Below are 17,624 nucleotides of genomic sequence, written 5' to 3'. Positions count from 1 at the left end.
ATTGATTGATAGATTGCTCCACCAATCACACGCAACCACACTCACACGTGCTGTCCATCAATAGTGGGCTCAACAGAAAAGTTTGAAGATTGGATTTCATCATTGAGCTATCAAAGATAATTATTCAAACTAGTGTGTATCAAATGAGTGAAGGCCTTTTTTTGGAACTTCCTCTCTGATTTGCCATTTTCGCTACTATTTCAGAGAAATTTAGCTTTCAAAAGTGGGTGGGCCAGGCCCACCTAGAAAATAAATTAGGTGGGCCCAGGCCCACGAGGCCCACGTGGTTCCTCTATACCTGACGCATATAATGCGGCGGTTCTTTCAAATGTAGCCTACCGGCAGGGAATGGGATAGAATAGAAGGTAGGCTACATTTTGGGATGGAAAATTTAGATGATGGGATGGAAGACAATCTTCCATCATTACATCTCAATTCCATCATTCAGTTTGCACCGCCATATCACGACAGACAATAATTGCAAAATAAATTGAGTAAAAGTTTCTGTTTGATTAAGTTTTTGAACAGAAATATGCCAATTTTTTTGTATTGAACGAGCGCGGCTGTTGGAGGGCGATTGTTCAAGGAAGTGAAGTCGACAATACTCACACTTTGCAAGTATGTTTCTCTTAAGTTTAGACATTTAAATGCACTACATTGAAAAAAATCGCTCTTCAATTATTTTATTTCTGTAAATACTTGAACAATTAATCAAAGAGTGAGAAACAATCAGTGATGTACGCGCATACAAAAAATATTGACGCCGTCAGCTTTAACGCAAACGTTTGAAAAACCATGCGCCCTGTAAAAAAAGTTGGCGGCGTCAGCGCATACACTAGCGTAAACTAATTTTGTTTGCTAGGTGCCAAACATTCACACGGTATAAACCACTCAAAATAAACAAGTTTTATTTTGAATTTTTACGAAAAAACACAAGCATCTGAAAGTGTTCATCCGATATTTTGCTGTGTTTTGATTCAAATATGTCTTTGCCCATTGAAAACATTCTTTCAACTGCAGCGCTGGAAGGTATTGGCGTGTTGTAGCGAAAAAAAAGACATTAAAAAGTATGCAATGACGCTATGCGCTAAAAAACCGCGAAAACTTTACGGCGTAGCCTCAAGCGCAAACTATCCAAAAAAATGTGGCCGCAAGCGTTAGCGTAAACAAAAAGTCTACGCCGCAAGTATGCGGCGTAGAATTTGCGGAGTATAGCCTACGTACATCTCTGGAAACAATGACAGCTTTGGCTAAGTGGCAGCATCCAAAGCTCTTTGAAAACTAAAATGTAACCTGTGATAGTAACAATAGCCTAAAGTAAATCAATCAATCAAGTTTATTTCAATATAGCTTCACAAGTTCACATACCAGTGCAGTAGGCCTACAAAGTAGAAAATTAATACATCAAACTCATAACTTTTAACTATTTATATGAAAGCTACAACGTGGAGTAACCAAAATAAAGCATAAGGTTTTTTAAGTCAAAGTTCTTTTCCAAGTTTACATAGAACTTAAACAATAGAAGAGTGAGGAAGCTTGCATGAACATTGGACAGTAATCACCGCGAAAACAAAAAAGCAGCCACTCATACGCTACCTCATCCCGCAAAAACTTGTTGACAATACACCTGCAATAAGAGTCGAAGATACAAACAATTCTCTACGTCATACCTACAGTACAGTATATGTCTGATGTTTCAAATAAATTGACAGAACATAAACAACAGCCACTTCAGCGCATTCCACCTCGCTGTGCTCCGTGCACAACAGGTTTTGAAGTTGGGACGAAACAAGACCACAGACTCTTTCAGGGCTGTGCAGTCGAAGTTATGAAGTCAGCGGATTTTGGTGTGGTCGGAGTCGGCCAGGTATAAGCTGAGATGTCGGAGTCGTATATATTTTTCCGGACATCACAGCTCTGGATTTTTTTGTAGTTGTAAGCTAACTTCTAACACCAAACGGTACGTCGCCTAATTCTCAGAAAATTTTTGCTGAAAGTTTTTAAGCTACGAAAATTTGCAGATGGAAGATGAAATGGAAGATTTTATGATGGAATAGAAGAAAATCTCAGAATGGAAGATGTAAAAAACGTCTTCTATCCCATTAGGCTACCTGCCTACCGGTAGGCTAAGTGAAAGTGTTTAAGGGCATAATACCATAATGTTCAACACTTGCCTAGTTAACTCTTTAGTCAAAGTTGACATTGGAAAGATATGCTAAGAGAACATAGTAACCTAGGCTATTGCAGATATAAAAATATCATTATGAGTAGGCTAAGTTGATTGCAAAAATTGTTCAGACTTTCTCATTTTCAGTATTACTCCATGTCTCCATAACATTTATACGCAAAAGTATAAAGCAAAACTTCAATGAGTTGTCAGCCACAAGAATACAACATGCAGATGTGGCCAGCGATCAAATCCAGTTAAGTAGGCTACTATACAGTATTTGGCCCTTAGATAGCGAAAAATTGCATCCTCTCTCATTTAGGCTAGTCTTAAATTTCCATAAAACCTTCCATAAATTTTCCATCTTACCAGTTGCTTATTAGGTTTTTTTGTAGCGGGTCAAACGAAAACAACACGCATTTGTTTGATTGCATGTTTGGTCATATCTGGTCATGCATATCACATATGCACAGTGTTTGACAGTAGATTTACTGGCGCATTCCGCTTATGGAATGCGCCAGTATGGGTGTTGTGTTTGGTCATGTAGTCGTGTGGGCTTCGGGGGCGGAGGGTCTATCTTTTACCACTCCAGATTCACGATGTTCCCGGACTGTTAGGTTATTTACAACAACTGGAATAGCAAAGTCCGCCCCGATAGATCAGTTGGTTAGCGCGTGACCTCTGGAACGAAGAAGCTTCAAGATCAAGCGGCGCTGGTTCGACTCTCGGGGTGTGCGCTTGAGCAACGCACGTTAAGGACTGCTCTCCATTCAGCGGCATCTAATGGAGGGAATAATTCCCCGGCAACACGACTTCAACAATCGGAAAACTTCACTCTGTCAATCTCGGTGACCGGGCTTGCATCAGTGATTCAAAGCCTCTACACGTATGCGAAACTGCCAGGATTAAGCTCTGCAAGAAGCTTTCCCAGTCCGAGGATAAAGATTCAATCAATCAATCAAACCTGGTATTCTGTCAAAACAAGACTGGATATTTTCTTGGTGGGCTTATAGGCTACGGCACAATTAATATTTTCTACGTCTTTTGAAGCTTTTTTTTTAATCAAAATTGTTTGCCTTTGAAACAAATATTGTAGTTATGTTTGTTCGTACATGCATTCTTCTTCATTTCCACAGAAGAAAGCAAGCGTGGAGGTTCTTGGATTTGCACTTTCAAGACACTTCATACCTTGTTGTTTTATGCATTCATCCAAACTCTGTGAATCAAAACACAATTTGAGGCTTTAATTGTCCGTGTGCCATGCTTTTAGGCCTAAGCATTTCTTTTAACTGCACTTTTTTAGCTGTAAAACTGAACAGGTATTATAGGCTTTGATTATCAAAAAGACAACTACGTCACCACACCATGGTCTCATAAATTAATTTGATGAGTGTAGGTATACTATTGGTTAGATTTCGAGAGAAACTATTGAATTTTAGACTATATGAAAAATATTCATGATAACAACAACATTGGTTCACCATCACATTCAAACATAACCATGCTTTGAGGCGCTGTAGCCTACATGGCAATGACAAAGCTTAGTGAAAGAAAAATTCTTGAGGCGAATCATTAATGTTTTTCTCACTCCTATCAACACTCTTACAAATAATAATGAGTGTTTTTATATTGCGCTGTTACCTATACATCGTTGTGTCAGTAGCCTAAAGCTTTAGAGTAGTAGCTTACAGTAACACAACATGGCCGATTTCATCATTATCAATTCATCTTATTCATACAAATTTCCTTATTTATTTTTTTCGTTTATAATTTTTTTTGGTAAGTCTTACGATCGTGCTAATTGTTTAAACTTGTTATTCTGTTTCAGTTTCATGCACGCCTTAACATTTGCGCTTTGTGGCATCACCATGGCATCTATTGTTTTTAGGCCTCTAGGCTACTTTGTTATTGGCATGCCATGGTTATGGTAGGCTATTGTATTGTTTTTCCTGTCATTATAAAAAGAAGCAAATTAAACTGAACCGTCGGAAAAAAAACAAACTTTACAAGGTGTTCGCGGGCCGTAACTTAGGCTACTAATTTTCCCCAACAACTCTGTTCTCTTCATTGTTTATGATGTTGTAAAAGCATTCGAATTTATGGAATTTTAATCAGATTAAGTCTTGATTTTGTTAACAAAAACACAACATACATACTTAGCCTATTGCTAGCAGGGATGGAGGAACCACGTGGGCCTCGTGGGCCTAGGCCCACCTACTTTATTTTCTGGGTGAGCCTGGCCCACCCACTTTTGAAAGCCAAATTTCTTTGAAAAAGTAGCGAAAACGGCAAATCAGAGAGTGGAGTTCCAAAAAAAGGTCTTCACTCGTTTGATACACACTAGTTTGATTATCTTTGATAGCTCAATGATGTGGTTGCACGTGTGGGTGTGGTTGCGTGTGACTGGTGGAGCAATCTGTCAATCAATATAATTATTCTCTATGCTCTCTATGGTTAGAACAGTGATATCATTATTTACTGCATGCTCGTACTGTATAATGCTGCATATTATTACTCCCTGGTGGTATTATATATATGTGTGTATTGTTGCCTTTTTGTTTGTGTGTACCGGTACATTTCCACATTTTGTAGGCCTACAGCGCTATAGGCTAGAGCAATTCAACAATTTTGTAATTTTTTTGACCAAATCCGGATCAAAAATGGAAAATTTTGCCTGTTGGCACAAAAGGCAAATATGAAAACGCAACCGTAACAGGGATCGGCAAACTTTTTCTAACAGCTGGCCAAAGCCAAAATTTACATGGTCTTGGCGGGCCGTAGCCTATTAATACCAGTTTTGATAGATTCAGAGGCATGATTTCAAGGCGTTGACGTAGCCTAATGCTTTCAGAATATCGGCTAGTAATATCCTTGACGGAAATCAGCTGAACAAATTCTTAAACATCAAAATCTTTGTTTACTGCACGCACAAATACTGCCAGCTCAGCTGTAGGCTTATCTATCGAGTCTGTGCTCTCATCTATTGCCACTGCGAAGAACTGTAGATAGGCTACACATCACACAATAACTTTTTGCTAGTTGTTACGTTCTCCGATATCTCTCCTTTTCGTCGAGTTACGGTTCCTGTTGAAAAACTTAGGCCTATATCTGAAACGTAGTTTTTTTTTTCTGGACATGTTTTCAATAACATCCATCTTACACCTTTTCCCAAATCCTCCATCACTATAAGATTTCTTGCCTTTTTCTATTGATTGTGCTACCTTGTAGCTAGCAAAAGAATTTTCTGATTCATTGGTTTTCCTTTCCTTTGTAACAGAGAAATTTGCTGTTTTAAAGCTATTTTTGAGTAGATTAACTTTGCGTTCCTTGTTTGACCCATTGACTTGGAAAAAATTATGTGTTTTGTATCATAGTGGCGCTTTATGTTGAGTTCTTTGTTTATACAAACAGAAACGATGCAAACCAAAGACGTGGGCGTACTAAAATGATTAATGAAAAGTATTTGTTCCTTCATTCGATTATACTGTAATAAACCACTGGCCTTGCCACATATTATTATAATTTGTAAAGGAGCGGCGGGCCGGTGATGTTTCTTGGCGGGCTGTAGGCTGCCGACTCCTGGTTTAAACGATTTCAAATACTAGGAAGGCAACAATGTTATGGGGGTCTGGGGGGCGAAGCCCCCCGGAAGTTGGATTGACTTTTACTGCTGCGCTTCTGGGTCCACCTACTTTAAAAATGGTTCCTCCATCCCTGATTGCTAGCACAGCATTAATGCTTTGTTTGATGTTGTTTTGGGTTTAAATGTTTCTGAAGTTCAAGCGGTAGGCCTAAATTGGATGAGGAATGAAGCATGACATCTTGCAAGTTGTCATCAGTAAATTTTGTTCTCAACTTGTTCTTCGTGAGTTTCATTGACGACAAATAGATGTTAACTAGCGTAAGTGCTGTCAAATTTTGATGCAAATGTTTTGGCATGATTAAAATAAGTTGATATAGCTTTCATTCAAGGTATTTTTTATAGAAGGCAAGCAGTTATATACCCTCAGCGTGAAATTTTGATTTTAACTTGTTCGCTATACTTCACTGCAGCTCAGCTAGCTTACTTTTATGTGCTACTTCTCTTGTACAGCATCCAACTGGGGGGGGAGGCTGGGGTGCATTGGAACACAGGGACGTATGGAACAGTCGATCTCCCCTTTCTTTCTTTGACTTTTAAAACCATTCAAACATGACACTGGGTTCATTGCTAAGTTACTCATCACATGTTCTGTTTTGGGAGCTGACATGCGCTGAGGTAGGGATCAGTAGAACAAAACGTGTTTCTGACTAGTTCAAGTAGGCCTACATTTCAGTTTATTCAAAATGCACTTAGTTACAGAATATTCAGCGAAGGAAAAATTGTCCTACCTGTGAAATTAAGAACGTAGGGATACTAACAAGCTTGTGCGAAACAGTTTTCTCAACAGGTTAGAAAACAAGTGAGCTACCGTCATTTTTGTTAAAAAATTTGCCTTGAGGTGGATTGGAACAAAAAGGTTTGCCTGGATTGGAACACGTTCCAATGCACCCCAACATATTGTATTGTATATTTTAGTTATATAAATAAAACAGCCTGCTTGCAGGAAGCTTATAAAGATATTAAGCCAGGTTCATATTATTCTCAAAGGTTACACTCAAGTAGGCTACGAGTAGCCTACGGACTTCATTGTAGGTGTAAAAGTAGTTTTGCCAACACCTCGTCCATGCTGTTCAACACGGAGGCCTCAGAAGTCATTTAAATTCGCTTTTGACTTTTCCCTACTTAATATGTGAAATGCAGTTGTTCTGAACGCCTATTATTGTTTTCCTTGGCTACCGTAATATATTTGTTGTCAAAAACGCTTGACGTGCTGTAGCCTACACTGTTTTATTTCTTTGGTAGTGACCATTTGTGTTGCAGGGTGCTGGTAATAGCATTCAAAGTGACTGAAAAGCCACTGGAGACTTAATTTGTATGGTAGGTCTACATAATATTTTTATGGACAAATAGATGCTTTAAAAAACGCGTGATTTTTATTTTGATATGCTGCAGGTGTGTGGGTCTAGTTCTGTACCATGATTAATTGTTCTTGTTGTAGTGTGTGAGATAGAGTTAGCGTAAAACTGACTGTATGCATGGCTGGAGTATTCCTGATGATGATGTTCGCCCTTCGTTTCCGAAGATGGCCAATGAGACTGAGATCAAGTTTCGGAGTATTCCTACACCATGTTTGTATAACGAAGCACAGCCTATTTCTTTTTGTTGTTTATCTTCGTTGAAAAGGAAGTTTTTTCGTCAATTTTTCTTTTTAATAAACATGTTTTTGTGATGTTTTTCGGCAGCAGATTTGTAGCAAGAACGCCTCTTTCTTCACAACGTTTTTGTGATGTTATGTCTGTGTTCCATTGTACCCCAATCGCTGTTTCAATCCACCCAGTCATGTGTTCCACTTGACCCCGGAAAAAATCCACGAGGCGCATTCGAACACCAAATATTCAGCTCGAAATACTCGGCAAGTATAAAAGTTTGGAGAAAGTGGAATAATTTAAAATATAGAGCTACATTTATACTATCAACTAGCGTGACATCAGTATGTTTAGACAAAACCTGATAAACCTAGAAACAAAAACGTGATTGGTGTTCCAATGCACCCCAGCCTCCCCCTCTACATCAAATTGAGTACTAAAAAATGTATTGTTGTTTTTGAAAGAACGAATGTCACCAAAGTGAGATAAAAATTGATTCCTTATAAGTAGGGCAATTTTTTTGTAAAAAACTCAAAAAGTGACTTTAATTTTGCAAAAAGGAACCAAAAAGTAACTTTATTCAACGAAAACAAGAAAGCGAAAGAAACGGCAGCAATTCAACATAAAAAAGTATCTAAATTAGTTTCAATTTGTACTCAAATCACAATTACACATTCAAATTACACATATGTAATGTTTTACGTTCTATGGCAGGAAGTTTCTGTCAATCAAACACTTTAGCTGTTGCAGGAAAACAAGAGGCTAAATATAGTTAACGCAATTTGTTTCATCGAAAAAATTGCTTTACGAATTTTCGAGAATACACGAGGTACGAGCAAGCATAGGCTCGTGCAAACCTAAAGTCCGTACCATAGTAGAAGATATATTAAAGTTCTTGGCATTACATAGAATGTAAATCCATCTCTCCAGTAGCAATGAAAGATAAAGAAATAGGGGAATTAGGCAAAAAGTATGTAAAAAAAAGTGACCTAACAAATGAAAAGTAACCTAAAAACACAAAAAGTTACTTTTGGTAACTTTATAACTTCTTAAATATTGACTCCACAATCATGAAATTTTGATTCTATATTTCTTTTGTTAATTAGTACAACTAAAAAAATGTAACTTTAGTGACAAAAAATCGCCCTACTTATAAGCCGTTAGGCTATCTACTTATAAATCGCATCTACTTATATATAACCTACTTATATCAAATGTAGTTATTACTATCTGAAGCCTTTACAAATTGTTTCACCTAACGGATCATCAGAAGGTCTGTAAAAACATGTAAACAGTAAAGAATCGATAATTCTGAAAAGATATTAAATATTACAACTGTAATTTAATCTGCCAAAAAAAATCTCTAAACCTGTACTTCCTGAGGAGATATTAAATATTACAACTGTAATTTAATCTGCAAAAAAAACCTCTAAACCTGAATTCCTGAAAAGATATTAAATATTATAACCGTAATCCAATCTGCAAAAAAAAACTCCAGAATTACTAAGGACAGCCTCCATCCGCCACGATAAAGTTTCAATCAATTTGTCCCAATGGAAACCAAGCAACATGATGGCAACATCTATGACATCACAAAGAAGCAAAATGCTTGTTATGATCGGCGCATCCTGTAGTAATCTGAACAGAATGAACAAAAATTGTTTTTAAACCTGTAAAAATTAAATGAGATTTACAACCTGTAAAAATAAAATGAAATTCAATTTTTTCAAAATTATAACCTGTAAAAATCCCAAGGAATTGTGACAATGTAACCTGTAGTGTCCTGAACAAATGAAATAAAATCTGTTTATAAACCTGTAAAAATTAAATGAGATTTATAGCCTGTAAAAATCAAATGAAATTTTAAAAACCTGTGAAAATCAAAAGGAATTTATTTTATTTTGAAGTACTTGAGTTTAAATTTGTTTCTATGACGACATTTGCCGACCAGTTCCGAACGCTTGTTCAAAAGGTGGCCACTATCAGCCTTCAGAATGGCCAGCTTTTCAGCCAAACATAGGCCACAATTGTTACGACCACCACCACTATAAGGCCGAGCACAGCTGTGGATGGACCAAGTTATTTGAGGATCAACACCCTTGTCCTTAAGGTCCCAAACTGCCTTAGATAGTTCGGTACTGTTTCGTTTAGACCTATCCATGAAGGTACATTTATGGTTGGAAACACGTTTTTTAAAAGTAGTTTCGCAACAACCAATGTAATTAAGAACCTTTGGGCTGTTATCAATGGTAGCTTTGTAAACAATGGCCTTCTGCAAGCATTGCCCAATGGGCAATGCCCATTCAAAGGACATTCTGGCCTCACCCTACAATTGCAACCAGGCTGCGATGGTATATTATCAGCCTGCAATATTGCTTTATTGTGGGAGGATATGACGCTTGCAACATTCGGAGTACAACTGTAGCTCAGCTTAATAGTATTACGGTTGAATATTTTGTGCAATCTATGATGGGGTGGAAAGTGTATGGAAACAAGTTTGAAAAATTCCTTACCAATATTGCTATCAACCTGCAAGCTGAAAGGAGGGTTAAACCATAAAATTTTCCGGCTCCTTTTCCTAGATGTTCGTAAGTTATTAGCAGGGTTGTAGCAAACTCTCTCCGCAAAACCACTTTTCAAAAGGGCATCGTTATAAACAGATGCGGTCTTACCAAATTCATTTTGGCCAAATGATGTGGCGGACAATCGCTTTGAAATCATAGTCGGGATTTGTCTCTTAATGTTGGGTGGGTGATTGGACTGGGCATGGATGTAAATTGGATCATTATTGGGTTTTCTATAAGGCCAGAATTTACCAGATAGCAAATTCAAAGTGACGTCAAGAAAATCAGTTTCAATTAGACCAGTCTCCACAGTAATATTTAAGCCATGTTGTTTAAATAATTGAATGACATTCTTTCTCAAACGATCAATCTTAGGGCCGGATAAATTACGCAAAATAGCCAGACCATCATCACGATATAAGCCAAGCATGTCTCTGTCAACAATAGCAGAAAGTTCGTTCAAAAGAAACAAGCCGACCAACTCACAAATCTCAGCACCATCAAATGAGCCCATTGTAACGTCAAACAAACCATCTTTCTTAGCCCAAGTTTCACCACCATCAAAAAGCAACGATTTCCTAGCATGGAAAATTGTTTGTATGATACAATCATCCAAATCCATAAATGGTTTGGCAAACTCAATTGCTTTACACAAAAGTTCCTCCGTAATGGATGGATAAAAATCAACAATGTCAAATAAAAATTTGCTTAATGATAATGTATCGGCAAAATACAAAAAGGTGAATCCTGCTATCAGTGACACGATCAATACTGAGGCTAAAAAGATTGCCAAGGCGTTAAAGGTTGATGATCGGGTTGAAAAAGTATCAAGCAACCCAGCGTTTATTACGCTAAAAGATCATAAACCAAATTTTACATCGAACCCTAAATGCAGGTTGATTAACCCTTCCAAGTCCCAGATTGGCCGTATAAGTAAACAATACTTAGACTCTATTAACGTAACCATCCGTGATGCATCACGACTGAATCAATGGAAAAACACAGACTCTGTGTTATCCTGTTTTAAGGCTATTCCATCTAAACGTCAATGCACCTTTATGAAATTTGACATTGTTGATTTTTATCCATCCATTACGGAGGAACTTTTGTGTAAAGCAATTGAGTTTGCCAAACCATTTATGGATTTGGATGATTGTATCATACAAACAATTTTCCATGCTAGGAAATCGTTGCTTTTTGATGGTGGTGAAACTTGGGCTAAGAAAGATGGTTTGTTTGACGTTACAATGGGCTCATTTGATGGTGCTGAGATTTGTGAGTTGGTCGGCTTGTTTCTTTTGAACGAACTTTCTGCTATTGTTGACAGAGACATGCTTGGCTTATATCGTGATGATCGTCTGGCTATTTTGCGTAATTTATCCGGCCCTAAGATTGATCGTTTGAGAAAGAATGTCATTCAATTATTTAAACAACATGGCTTAAATATTACTGTGGAGACTGGTCTAATTGAAACTGATTTTCTTGACGTCACTTTGAATTTGCTATCTGGTAAATTCTGGCCTTATAGAAAACCCAATAATGATCCAATTTACATCCATGCCCAGTCCAATCACCCACCCAACATTAAGAGACAAATCCCGACTATGATTTCAAAGCGATTGTCCGCCACATCATTTGGCCAAAATGAATTTGATAAGACCGCATCTGTTTATAACGATGCCCTTTTGAAAAGTGGTTTTGCGGAGAGAGTTTGCTACAACCCTGCTAATAACTTACGAACATCTAGGAAAAGGAGCCGGAAAATTTTATGGTTTAACCCTCCTTTCAGCTTGCAGGTTGATAGCAATATTGGTAAGGAATTTTTCAAACTTGTTTCCATACACTTTCCACCCCATCATAGATTGCACAAAATATTCAACCGTAATACTATTAAGCTGAGCTACAGTTGTACTCCGAATGTTGCAAGCGTCATATCCTCCCACAATAAAGCAATATTGCAGGCTGATAATATACCATCGCAGCCTGGTTGCAATTGTAGGGTGAGGCCAGAATGTCCTTTGAATGGGCATTGCCCATTGGGCAATGCTTGCAGAAGGCCATTGTTTACAAAGCTACCATTGATAACAGCCCAAAGGTTCTTAATTACATTGGTTGTTGCGAAACTACTTTTAAAAAACGTGTTTCCAACCATAAATGTACCTTCATGGATAGGTCTAAACGAAACAGTACCGAACTATCTAAGGCAGTTTGGGACCTTAAGGACAAGGGTGTTGATCCTCAAATAACTTGGTCCATCCACAGCTGTGCTCGGCCTTATAGTGGTGGTGGTCGTAACAATTGTGGCCTATGTTTGGCTGAAAAGCTGGCCATTCTGAAGGCTGATAGTGGCCACCTTTTGAACAAGCGTTCGGAACTGGTCGGCAAATGTCGTCATAGAAACAAATTTAAACTCAAGTACTTCAAAATAAAATAAATTCCTTTTGATTTTCACAGGTTTTTAAAATTTCATTTGATTTTTACAGGCTATAAATCTCATTTAATTTTTACAGGTTTATAAACAGATTTTATTTCATTTGTTCAGGACACTACAGGTTACATTATCACAATTCCTTGGGATTTTTACAGGTTATAATTTTGAAAAAATTGAATTTTATTTTATTTTTACAGGTTGTAAATCTCATTTAATTTTTACAGGTTTAAAAACAATTTTTGTTCATTCTGTTCAGATTACTACAGGATGCGCCGATCATAACAAGCATTTTGCTTCTTTGTGATGTCATAGATGTTGCCATCATGTTGCTTGGTTTCCATTGGGACAAATTGATTGAAACTTTATCGTGGCGGATGGAGGCTGTCTTTAGTAATTCTGGAGTTTTTTTCTGCAGATTGGATTACGGTTATAATATTTAATATCATTTCAGGAATTCAGGTTTAGAGGTTTTTTTTGCAGATTAAATTACAGTTGTAATATTTAATATCTCCTCAGGAAGTACAGGTTTAGAGATTTTTTTTGGCAGATTAAATTACAGTTGTAATATTTAATATCTTTTCAGAATTATCGATTCTTTACTGTTTATATGTTTTTACAGACCTTCTGATGATCCGTTAGGTGAAACAATTTGTAAAGGCTTCAGATAGTAATAACTACATTTGATTTAATTCGCTCTGCTTTGCCCTTTTGCTTGGCATTGAGCACTTTTTGTAATATTAATAGTTTTCATTGTTTTAACCTACTTATAAATTCCCATCAATTGGATGATGAGAAACCTCCTTTTGAGCCCTTTTTCTAAATGACGTCACAATCCATTTGTGTCCAAAATATGAAAATTTCAGGTTTTTTAAGATAAGACAAATTATAGGCTACATCATTTTTTAGCATTTTTCAAGGAGAACAACTTTTTCCATTAACCAGAACCTTGAAAATGTACAGAAAAATAGCTAAAGAGAGTTAAACCTTGCAAATTTCTGTTAAAACTGAGATAAATTGATGAAATTTAGTAGGAATACCATCAAACATGAAAGAACCCATTCCATTGCAAAAAAAAAAAAATAGTGAAGAAACATGCAAATTGTATTTTTGTTTTGTTTTCATAGATATTACTAAACAATATAACGAAATATGGGCCATAGATACAATAGCTCATACAGCGTTGTAGCCTATAGAAAAAGCTTTGTCAATGGACTTAAGCGAACATCTCTGATTACGATTGTAAATTTGGTGACAATAAAGTAAGTGCTCTAACACATTTTTTAAGTAATAACAGTGAAGTAAAATTTCTACTTGAAGAATGAAGATGGATATTTATTATTGTGCTATCGGTACCAAACTAAAAGAATGACATTATAATTCAATGAAAGTACAATAGAATTCTATTTGAATAAGACCTTCTGATGATCCGTTAGGTGAAACAATTTGTAAAGGCTTCAGATAGTAATAACTACATTTGATTTAATTCGCTCTGCTTTGCCTTTTTGCTTGGCATTGAGCACTTTTTGTAGTATTAATAGTTTTCATTGTTTTAACCTACTTATAAATTCCCATCAATTAGATGATGAGAAACCTCCTTTTGAGCCCTTTTTCTAAATGACGTCACAATCCATTTGTGTCCAAAATATGAAAATTTCAGGTTTTTTAAGATAAGACAAATTATAGGCTACATCATTTTTTAGCATTTTTCAAGGAGAACAACTTTTTCCATTAACCAGAACCTTGAAAATGTACAGAAAAATAGCTAAAGGGAGTTAAACCTTGCAAATTTCTGTTAAAACTGAGATAAATTGATGAAATTTAGTAGGAATACCATCAAACATGAAAGAACCCATTAAATTGCAAAAAAAAAAAAAATAGTGAAGAAACATGCAAATTGTATTTTTGTTTTGTTTTCATAGATATTACTAAACAATATAACGAAATATGGGCCATAGATACAATAGCTCATACAGCGTTGTAGCCTATAGAAAAAGCTTTGTCAATGGACTTAAACGAACATCTCTGATTACGATTGTAAATTTGGTGACAATAAAGTAAGTGCTCTAACACATTTTTTAAGTAATAACAGTGAAGTAAAATTTCTACTTGAAGAATGAAGATGGATATTTATTATTGTGCTATCGGTACCAAACTAAAAGAATGACATTATAATTCAATGAAAGTACAATAGAATTCTATTTGAATAAGACCTTCTGATGATCCGTTAGGTGAAACAATTTGTAAAGGCTTCAGATAGTAATAACTACATTTGATTTAATTCGCTCTGCTTTGCTTTTTTGCTTAGCATTGAGCACTTTTTGTAGTATTAATAGTTTTCATTGTTTTTTATATTTTTTTAAAAATGTAAGAAGTCTGGAAATTAGTTTTGTTGGATGTAACTTAATTAGCTTTTTGAAATAATTCTTTTGTCAAATGACTAACTTTTGCTTTATCATTTTGTCGTAGAACTAACATTTGTATTTTTTATTTAAAAAAATGCTAAACAATCAAAATTCCTCTTTTTTGTGCCCACACCACACACACACAATTCTGATTTATTAAATGTCGTTTCTTGCTGTTACTTACTGAGATGAGCTACAGTAGCCTAAGTCAAAACTTTAATAGGCTATTATAAAAACTAATTATTTTTTAAGAAAAGCTTAGCCTACAAGTAGGCTTAATAAGAAAGGGTCCATACAATGTTTGAAACTGAAGTTTTCAGCTCTTAGGTTAAATTAGATTGATATTTCAAACCTTTGTTTGAAATTATGTCACTTATTAATTCACATATAAACTCACCACTTTACTTTGTTTTTCTTTTGAGTATGGGTTATGGACAAATCCATTTTGCACGAAGTAGTAGTGGGTGGTGAATCTCTCAAGGGGGTCTCTTATGACGTTGATGTATGCCGGATATTTAGAATTAAATCTGAAAAATGCAATATCATCTCATCTTACACAAAGCTGGAAAAATCTTTAGCCTACATTAAATTGTCAAAATTGTTTTCCAAAATTTCATTGTGAACAACTTCAGTATAATATTGTTTACAAATATTGCATGAAAAATACTCCACATGCTTGCCTTTATTTTTGATCAAAACTATGTGCAGGCTGTACCCTATGTTATGTAATGAAGGGCGCTCAATTCACTCTTTAATATTATCACTTCGTATGCTTGATCCCAGATACATTACCACGGGATTGGGGGTTGAAAAAGCAATCGCTCGCCCAAAACTATATCTTGCTCCCCAAAAGATTATTTTGATGCTATTACAGCGTTTTAATACCATCGTAATTCATGTTGAATGATGTAGCCGACGTAGAGCGTTGCGGTTTGCTGATATATAGCCGTTAGTATTACGGCGACATCCCGAGCATTGCAGTGGTGGCTAGTGGTGGGGATGATCCGAACACAAAGTCTGCAATGCTTCATACGCGAGTTTATTTTAAGTATAAGCGGGCAGGTAAGATGCAGTATAGCTTCAAAAAAAGCAATTAAACCCACAGAAATATTGTCACCATCAAAACATAACCAGAATAAAAGCAGAGGTCGGCTGACCCATAGGGTACCTACACCAAAACTAAACTGAAAAGTGTCTTCAACTGAACGTAAAACACTACCGGTAGGCTACTGTCAATAATAATAATATGTTATGGTTTTATTTATTGTCGCTCTACAACAACTAAGGTCTTAAGCATTGAATTATGCTAATTGCAAGCTAAAAATAGATCGGAATAAGATGTTCAATAACAGTAACAAGGAATATTCTCCAATAAAATTTTGGCTCGGTATGGCCTTTTCGCATTCAACGCTAGCTACGAATGCTGTTCCACAGCTACTATTTTTCCCTTCCACGTGGAAATGAGAGCAGGGATTTTCAGTCATGATAAACATCACGTCAAAAAATTGAAACCGACTAGGTGCGCCCGGAAATGACTTTCGATGCGCTGTTAGCAAATTTACACCGCGCATCTCCCAGTTGGTGGACAGTAAACAAAAACAAAAATCTAATTAAATTTAGTTGTGGTGCTTTAGTGTCACTTTAGTACGCCAATATTATTCTTCTGAATAAAACATGATTTGATCAAATTAGTTGTTCTGCAAGAAGTGGTACGCTTGGCAGTACAGAGCGTCCAAGTGGTACGAGATCGTAAAAAGGTTGGGAACCCCTGCGGCCTAATGAAATCACTGTGTAGAATCCGCTTGAGGATTTTCCCTTTTTCGACATATTGTGTTGCTTTGCTGACGCGACTTAAATCATAACAATTCTGACATGCAGAGACAAGGCCGCGCAAGACTATTTTGCACCCTAGGCAAACTTCAATTTCTGCGCCCCATAGCTCAAAATTTTACTGTAGTAAAAGTAGACGAAAAAAAAGTCATAAATTTTTTCAGTTTTTGTAACTCAAACTGTTATTCATTAAAGTTATAAAACAGCAACGTACGTTTTTATACCCAAACTTCGTGTAATGTTTTTTTTGCCGGATTATCTTCTTTTTTTTTGTCAAAAAGCTCTTTCTTTTTTCTTATGACTGGTTCTTGTTCAAATTGTGAAAGATGTGCCAGTTTCTTAGACTTTACTTAGACAACTTTTGTAGCTTCTTTTTCTTGAGGCATTATTCCCGCTTCAAATGGGGTCGCAGGTGCAGACTGCAGTCACCCACATCACTCTGCCAGTAGTATCTTCTTCTTTCACTCTTTCTGCTTCCGTGTTTTCTGCTACACAGTCTCTCCGCCTTGTTTTCGGCCTTCCTAAGCATAAACTAAAATTTGATGAAAGTCTTCATCAGATTGGCAGTTCTAAGTGATATTTTTCATACAGCGTGTAGGGGAGACCGGTGAAAAAAGTAACATTTTTAGTCAAATCGTGCCTAGATAAGTGCTATAAGTTATTTAAAAAAAGAAACACCTGCAACTGGTAATATAAGCATTGAGCTAGTTAGCAGCATTGGCTTGGTCACTTTATATTTTGCAATTAGCTCGTAGGAAACAGTAGAAAACTGAGATTTTTTTACATTTGCCTCATGGTGTGGGGCAAATGTAACAAGCATATGGGGCAATTGTAACATTCGTTGCCAGATGTAGGCTACCTACGTTTGTAAGAACCCAAATTGTTAATGAAAATGAATAGTAGGCTATATATACATCCAGTGGCTCCGAGAGGGGAGGAAGTCGGGCTACTTTCCCCCCTAGCATAACATTGTAAAGGAAAAACGAGTAGTTTTTCGTTTT

The 17,624-nt window shown here is 36.4% G+C and overlaps 1 protein-coding gene across 4 annotated transcripts in view; it reads right to left on the bottom strand.

Annotated features, from left to right (window-relative positions):
• LOC145781360 (uronyl 2-sulfotransferase-like) overlaps positions 1-17,624 on the bottom strand; it is an 87,565-nt gene that overhangs the window by 15,770 nt on the left and 54,171 nt on the right. For all 4 annotated transcript variants that reach the window (XM_082593146.1, XM_082593166.1, XM_082593160.1 and 1 more), the window contains 2 exons: positions 15,191-15,320; positions 3,280-3,383 (listed from right to left, as the gene is read on the bottom strand). In XM_082593146.1, the coding sequence (XP_082449272.1) occupies positions 3,280-3,383; positions 15,191-15,320 (234 nt within the window). The remainder of the gene's footprint in view (positions 1-3,279; positions 3,384-15,190; positions 15,321-17,624) is intronic.

The sequence above is a fragment of the Aplidium turbinatum genome, chromosome 1 (assembly GCF_918807975.1).
Source record: "Aplidium turbinatum chromosome 1, kaAplTurb1.1, whole genome shotgun sequence".
Classification (NCBI taxonomy): Eukaryota; Metazoa; Chordata; class Ascidiacea; order Aplousobranchia; family Polyclinidae; genus Aplidium; species Aplidium turbinatum.
The sequence above is the reverse complement of the archived record's forward strand: the minus strand, read 5'-3'. Positions and strand labels throughout refer to the sequence as shown.